Genomic DNA, 7,871 nt, shown 5'->3' with positions numbered 1-7,871 from the left:
ATGCCTGGGGAGGCTGCCCGCGCCGAGCCGCTGCTGCCAGAGGCGGGCAGGCCCGGGCCCCGCACAGGTGAGGCCTCGGGCTGTGCCCCCTGCGTGTGTCTCGGCCGCCCTGTCCCTGCCTGTCCCCTCTCCGGTCCCTCTTCCTGCCTGTCCCCTCTGTCCTTCTCCCTTCTCCAATCACCCCCTACCCCGTGCCCTCTCCGGTCCTTTTGGTGCCCTGCCCTTTCGAGCACCTGAATCCTGACCGCCCCCCACAACACCCCGCCCCAGCCCCGAACGTCCCAGCTCAGGACTGCGGGGAAGGGCGGGCTCCTCCAGGAGCCAGAAACAACGCGAGGGCCTGTGAGCATCCCAGGGCTCCGTTGCTCCCGGCCCGCGTCCCGCCCTCTGGGCCGCCGCCGCCCCATTGTCTGAGAGGAGCTGCGGGCCCTGGCCCCGCGGCTCTGAACCAGAGGTGGGGGGTTCTCAGCTGCACCCTCACCACCGGGAGCACCCGCCCCTTAGATGCCTGAAGCCGCCTCAGGGCCCGTGACTGGTCTGGCCTGGGCAGGTGGAGTGAGACTGGAGCTGGAGCCTGGGGAAGCCTGGGGTGGGGTGGTGGTGGGGGCAGGCTGTGAAGGTGGGAGGTCGGAAGCCCTGGGGGAGCAGGGTCTGGGGGTAGTGGCCTGGGGTGCAGGCCCACATCCTTGGAGAGGCTAGGTCAGCAAGTGTCGGTGGAGGCTGAGGGCGTCTGCCTGGGTCTGGAAGGACCAGCCAGGGTTGCCCAGCAGGAGGTCAGCCATGAGTGACCCCTGGAGGGCCAAGGGCACCTTGCTGTGATAAATCACCTGGGAATGTCACCAGTGCTGGGTCCAGGGGCCTGGCCTCCCTCTGGGGTCCAGTAAAGCAGGTGGGGGCTAGGACTCCCCAGACCCAGGGTCTCAGGCTGCTTGATGACCTTGAATGTTTACAAAAACCTTTGATCTTTGGCTTCCCTTCCTCACCCTCCTTGGCCTAGCTCTGGTGGGCAAGGGTACCACAGGCTCGGAGCCAGGAGCCCAGTCTCCACCTGTCCCCACTCACCACACCCACCTCCAGTCGGGTGTCTGTCACACGGCTGAGGACCTGAAGGGCCCCCTTCTCGGGATCCCCAGGCCACCTCAGAAACCCAGGAGTGCGGCCCAAGGGCCCCGGGCTCTGCCATTGCTACAGGCCGACGGACGGGCTGGGGAGGGCCCTGCCCCTTCGTAAAATCTCTAATCCTGTTAGATACTCGACTTTGCAGACAGACGGCTGAGGCCCGGAGGTACTTGTGGAGTGATCATGGGTGACAGAGCAGGAACCACCCCTGAGAACGTGGTCGGGGCCTAGGCAGCCCCCAGCACACTGCCCTGGGACCCGCTCGCATATTCCTGGCAGAGGGAGCCCTTCCAGCCCAGTGGGGCGGCTGCCACCGTGGAGAGGCCTGGCCGGCCCTACCATCCCACAGCCCGCAGAGCCCATCCCCCACAGCTGCCCTCTCCCACGGGACCCCACCCCCACCCCAGGCTCCAGCTCGGCCTCCGTGGGACGCGCAGCCTGAGAACGCACACACAGGGGCCCCGCTTCCCTCCTCCGTCCACCAGCTCTGGGAGCAGGATGGGGGCAGAGCTGGATGGCACCCCCAGGGGCTGGCCTCAGCTGCGGGCAGCAAGGAGAGAGACGAGGCAGAGAGGCGAGACCCCCATGCACAGGAGGTGGGAGACCTAGAGCTTTCCAGGGCCAGCGGGGTGCAGATCCCCTGGCCCTGGGGGCCTCTGACGCAGGATGTCAGGAGAGGTCGCCTGCCGGGCCTAGCGCAGATTGAGGGCAGGGAGCCAGCCAGCCAGCGTCCGCAGACAGGTGCTAGTCCCAGCCTTGCCGAGCCTCAGACAGGAGGCACGCCCCCCACCCCCTGGCCCCAGGCTGTGTCCCCGGGGTCAGAACTGTCGGAAATTCTCCCCCAGAAGCAGCAGCTCCACCTCCCAGAGGGTGTCTGCCCTCCTCATGCCCCTCTCTTTCCACAGAGTCATCCTGTGATGTGGCCGTGGCCACCACCCCTAGAGGGGACCGGCTGGAGCACTGTGCCCTGACCCCCGGACCCAGCGCCCTGGCCCTGGAGTTTCTGCCCAGCAAGCCAGGCACCCGGCCCCCGCCAGAGGGAGCCAGCTGGGATGCAGGGCCGGGTGGCACCCCCTCGGCCTGGGTAGTCCCCGCAGAAGGCGGCCCCAGCCCGGGGCACCCCGAGGCCCAGCCTGCTGGGGGTCCTCCCCCAGCCACCCTGGAGCCCCGGATCGTGATGGGCGAGGAGACCCGCCGGGCGCCCCAGCCATCCAGGGCAGCCCTGCCAGAGCTCAGGGACCGGGAGGGTGGGCACTGCAGCCTGGACCCATCCCCCGAGTTGTGTTCTCAGGGTGACCCTCCTGTGCCTTGCCCTGCCCCAGACCCTGACTCCTACTTCACGCCACCCTCCACCCCCACTGAGACCGCCTCTGCCCTGCTCCTTGGCCCTGGGACCCGCAGGGAGGCCCGGGAGGCCCCAGCCGAGCCAGGGGACTCCCCGCCTGCCTCGCCCTCGGGCTCCTACATCACGGCAGATGGGGACAGCTGGGCCTCGTCCCTGTCCTGTTCCCTGAGCCTGCTGGGCCCGGCCGAAGGGCTGGACGTCCCCTCAGGCTGGGGCTTCTCCCCACCGGGCTCTGTGGCCGACGAGCAGGAGCTGCCTCCCATGGGGCTCCCCGGCCCCCCGTCCCCAGAGTCCAGCATCTCGGCCGACAGCAGCTCTTCCTGGGGCCAGGAGGGCCACTTCTTCGAGCTGGACTTCCTGGCCAACGACCCCATGATCCCCGCCGCCCTCCTGCCCTTCCGAGGCAGCCTCATCGTCCAGGTGGAGGCCGTGGAGGTGACGCCGAGGGCCCCCGAGGACGAGGAGGAGCAGGAGGAGGACGTCCCTGTCCCTGGAGAGGACCCTGCCGGGGAGGGCGAGGACGACAGCACGTTTGCATCCTCCCTGCAGTCCCTGTCTGACCTCTCCATCACCGAGGGCATGGACGAGGCCTTCGCCTTCCGGGACGACACCTCGGCAGCCTCCTCTGACCCCGACTCGGCCTCCTACGCGGGGGCCGACGACGAGAGGCTGTACAGCGAGGAGCCCCACGCGCGGCCCGCCGCCCTGCTCCCGGACAGCCCTGGTGAGCCTGCTCCCGCGGTCTCCGAGGGAGGGGCCGGCCAAGCCACCGAAAGCCAGGAGCCGGGTACACAGGTCCCTGGGGCAGGCCATGCCTCAGGCCAGGCATCCACTGCTGCCACGGCCCCTTGCACCCCGCAGGATGCCCCAGGCCTCACCACGGTGACTCCCCAGGCCTGGGGGGAGGAGGTGGGTTCCATCGTGGGTCCGGCACCTGCTGCCGCGGGCACAGCTCAGCCCCTACGGGAGGATGACAGCACTGCCTTAGGCCCAGAGCCTTGGACAACCCCGGAAGAGGGAGCCCTCACTCAAAGCCCAGACTCTCTGCAGAACCTGGAGAAAGAAGCAGGCCAGGAGCCTGACTCTGTGGCCCCACCCCTGCCCCTGCAGGACGCGGGCCTCCGCTCAGGCCAAGTGCCCGCCGCTGAGGTCAGCCCTGTGCCCCAGCCAGGAGAAGTGGACAGGACCTCACCCCAGGACCCTGACTCTGTGGCCACACCTCTGTCCCTGCAGGATGAAGGCCTCCCCTCAGGCCAGGGGACCCCCGCTGAGGCTAGGCTTCAGACCCTGCAGATAGATGCAGGCTGCGTGCCAGCAATCGAGCCTGTGGTCACTGCAGCCCAACAGGAAGGACGAGTGACCTTGGAACTGAGGCCAGCACCTGAGGAGAGGGACACGAGCTGCACTGGAGGCCCGGAGCCTCCAGCCTGGGACCAGGCCCAGCTGGATGGCCCAGAGCCAGCTACAGACGCTGGGGCACCCTGGGCCTCATGGGGAAATGCAGGTGCCTTCAAGCCTGCCATGGAAGCCCCGGATTCCCCCAGGCCTGCCACGGAGGCCCCAGAGCCCCCTGAGCCTGCCACAGAGGCCCTGCAACACCCCAAGCCTGCCACAGAGGCTGTGGAATTCCCTGAACCTGACACAGAGGACACAAATTGCCCCAAGCCTGTCACGGAGGCCCCAGAACGCCCAGAGCCTGTTACAGAGGCTGTAGAATGCCTGGAGTCTGCCACAGAGGCCCTGGAATGCCCAGAGCCTGCCATGGAGGCCCCAGAACATTCCAAGCCTGCCACGGAAGCCCCAGAATGCCCAGAACCTGCCACGGAGGCTATAGAATGCCTGGAGTCTGCCATAGAGGCCCTGGAATACCCTGAGCCTGCCACTGAGGCCCTGGAATGCCCACAGCTTGCCACGGAGGCCTCGGAATGCCCAGAGCCTGCCACAGAGGCCCCAGAATACCCTGAGCCTACCACTGAGGCCCTGAAACATTCTGAGCCTGCCACAGAGGACCCAGAACACCCAGAGCCTGCCACGGAGGCCCCAGAACGCCCAGAGCTTGCCACAGAGGCCCCGGAATTTCCTGAGCCTGCCACTGAGGCCCTGGAACATTCTGAGCCTGCCATGGAGGACCTAGAACACCCAGAGCCTGTCACAGAAGCCCCAGAATGCCCAGAGCCTGTCACAGAAGCCCCGGAATGCCCAGAGCCTGCCACAGAGGCCCCGGAATGCCCAGAGCCTGCCACAGAGGCCCTGGAATTTCCTGAGCCTGCCACGGAGGCCCCAGAACACCCAGAGCCTGCCACAGAGGTCCCGGAACATTCTGAGCCTGCCACGGAGGCCCCAAAACTCCCACAGCCTGCCACAGAGGCCTCAGAATGCCCAGAGCTTGCCACAGAGGCTCCGGAACACCCAGAGCCTACCACAGAGGCCCCGGAACATTCTGAGCCTGCCATGGAGGCCCCGGAACTCCCAGAGCTTACCACGGAGTCCCCAGAACTCCCAGAGCCTGCCACGGAGGCATTCCCTGAGCCTGCCACTAAGGCCCTGGAACATTCTGAGCCTGCCACACAGGCCCCAGAATGCCCAGAGCCTGCCACAGAGGCCCCGGAATGCCCAGAGCCTGCCACTGAGGCCCCGGAATGCCCTGAGTCTGCCACTGAGGCCCTGGAACACTCTGAACACTCTGAGCCTGCCACGGAGGCCCCGGAATTCCCTGAGTCTGCCACTGAGGCCCTGGAACATTCTGAGCCTGCCACGGAGGACCCAGAATCCCCAGAGCCTACCATGGAGATCCCGGAATATTCTGAGCCTGCCACGGAGGACTCAGAATGCTCAGAGCCTACCACGGAGACCCTGGAATGCTCAGAGCCTGCCACAGAAGCCCTGGGACACCCTGAGCCTGCCACTAAGGCCCTGGAACATTCTGAGCCTGCCACACAGGCCCCAGAACTCCCAGAGCCTGCCACAGAGGCCCCGGAATGCCCAGAGCCTGCAACGGAAACCCCAGAACACCCTGAGCTTGCCACTGAGGCCCTGGAACATTCTGAGCCTGCCACGGAGGCCCCAGAATGCCCAGAGCCTGCCACGGAGGGCCCAGAATGCCCAGAGCCTGCCACGGAGGGCCCAGAACGCCCAGAGCCTGCCACGGAGGCCCCAGAACGCCCAGGGCCTGCCACGGAAGCCCCGGAATGCCCTGAGCCTGCCACAGAGGCCCTGGAACGCCCAGAGCCTACCACTGAGGCTCTGGAACACTCTGAGCCTGCCACAGAGGTCCCAGAATGCCCAGAGCTTGCCACAGAGGACCTGGAATGCCCAGAGCTTGTCACAGAGGACCCGGAATGCCCAGAGCTTGTCACAGAGGACCCAGAACGCCCAGAGCATACCACGGAGGCCCCGGAATTCCCAGAGCCTGCCACGGAGGCCCCGGAACTCCCAGAGCTTACCATGGAGGCCCCGGAATGCCCAGAACTTGCCACGGAGGCCCCGGAACACCCAGAGCCTGCCACGGAGGTCCCGGAATGCCCAGAGCCTGTCTTGGAAGCCCCAGAATGCCCAGAGCCTGCCGCAGAAGCCCCAGAATGCCCAGAACTTGCCACAGAGGCCCCGGAATGCCCAGAGCCTGCCGCAGAGGTCCCGGAACGCCCAGAGCCTGCCGCAGAGGTCCCAGAACGCCCAGAGCCTGCCACAGAGGTCCCGGAACGCCCAGAGCCTGCCACAGAGGTCCCGGAATGCCCAGAGCCTGTCTTGGAAGCCCCAGAATGCCCAGAGCCTGCCGCAGAGGCCCCAGAATGCCCAGAGTCTGTCTCGGAAGCCCCGGAATGCCCAGAGCCTGCCACAGGCCCTCCTAGGCCTGCCATGGAAGCCACAGACCCACGCAAGCCTGCCTCCATTGGAGAGGAAGTAGAGGAGGGCCTGTTGGCACCTGAGCTGGGAACCTGTCCCAGTGCCTGTGTGTGTGCTGGTGATGGAGCTGAGACCCACTCGCCCCAGAAGGAGGCCCCAGGGAGTGAGAATCAGGGGGCTGGAGGCCTCGAGTCAGCACCCCAGGGTGCCAGGAAGGCTCCTGGGGATAGTGGCCCAGAGGTACACCCTGCTGCTTGCCCTGAGGTTGGCCAGGCATGGCCCCAGAGCCCAGCAGAGGAGGGAAAAGCCAACCCCGAGCCCAGGTCTCCTGTTGCTGTGGCCTCAGAAGCTGGACTGGGCTCCTGCTCCGAGTTTCCACCGAAGTCTGTGCCCAGGCCTGGCAGGGGCTGCCCCAAAGAGCCTGCCCCCACCTCTCCAGCACCCTCTCGGCAGCCGGAGCCCATGCTGGGCCGGGGCAGTGGCGAGTGGGTGCAAATAGCACCCGGAAGCCCCAGCTCGTCCCCCCCACAAGCCCCCAAAAGCCCTGCCAGAGGCCTGCCCAGCGTGCCCCAAGACAGGCTTCTCAGCCCAGAGCCCTCCGTTCCTGGGGTCACCACAGAGGCAGCCCCATGCCCCATGGCACCCCTCACCTCCTGCCCTTGCCAGGGCCCCAGGGAAGACTCGGCAGAGGGCAAGGAGCCCCTGGGCTCTCTGGGCCTCCAGCCTCCACGGGCAGGAGCCCAACGGGCAGTGGCTGCCTTCTCAGGAACCACGAAACCTCCTGGGGCTGGGCACCGGGTCAGCCTCCCACCCCACTCCCCCCTCCTCAGCCCCAAGATGGCCCCCACAGGGGACACCCATGCCAAAGACCAGGCCTGGCGGATCTCACCCCCCTGCCAAGTGCCTCCCGGCCCTCGAGGGCTCCCGGCCGCCGAGCAGCAGGATGACCAGGACAGCCTGGAAGAAGGTGAGGGGGGCTGAGGCTGGGGTGCTGTCCTGAGCCGGGGACCAGAGGTGGAGGTGGGCGGGCCATGGGGCTGAGTTACAAGGCAGAAGCCGTCCTCACACACACACACCCCTATCCCATGCCCAGACTCGCCACCAAGGGCTCCGGGATCCGGCCAGCACTCGGACAGCCACGGGGAGTCGTCGGCAGAGCTGGAGGAACAGGACCTCTCGGGAGCGCAGACAGCACAGTGCCCAGCCCAGGTGCCCAGCCCGGGAGGGGGGAGGCTGCACCCCTGGGAGGGCTCCACCCCACCCTCCCCTCAGGTGTTCAAACCCTGTTCTCCCCAGGCCCCGGCAGGTGGCAGCAGCGAGGAGACCGTGGCCAAAGCCAAGCAGAGTCGCAGTGAGAAGAAGGCCCGAAAGGTGGGTGGGGGTCCCTCCAGGGGCCACTCCACGGGGGAGGGGCCCACTGCATAAGCGGACCCCTCACACCCAGTGGCTGATAAACGCCACCGGTGGGGCCATCAGGTCGTGAAACTGCTGGGGCCAGAGTGTCGATCAAGACTGCCCCCAGCTGGGGTCCTGCACCCCACTGTACCCCACGGGGGGGGGGGGG

At 67.2% G+C, this 7,871-nt stretch overlaps 1 protein-coding gene across 1 annotated transcript in view; it reads left to right on the top strand.

Moving 5' to 3' along the window:
* NACAD (NAC alpha domain containing) overlaps nucleotides 1-7,871 on the top strand; it is an 8,798-nt gene continuing 927 nt past the window's right edge. The window contains exons 1-4 of the mRNA XM_040644573.1: nucleotides 1-67; nucleotides 2,025-7,274; nucleotides 7,401-7,516; nucleotides 7,604-7,678. Of these exons, the coding sequence (XP_040500507.1) occupies nucleotides 1-67; nucleotides 2,025-7,274; nucleotides 7,401-7,516; nucleotides 7,604-7,678 (5,508 nt within the window). The remainder of the gene's footprint in view (nucleotides 68-2,024; nucleotides 7,275-7,400; nucleotides 7,517-7,603; nucleotides 7,679-7,871) is intronic.

Source organism: Ursus maritimus, unplaced genomic scaffold (genome assembly GCF_017311325.1).
Source record: "Ursus maritimus isolate PB19 unplaced genomic scaffold, ASM1731132v1 scaffold_3, whole genome shotgun sequence".
Lineage (NCBI taxonomy): Eukaryota > Metazoa > Chordata > Mammalia > Carnivora > Ursidae > Ursus > Ursus maritimus.
This window is presented reverse-complemented; position numbering and strand designations above follow the sequence as displayed.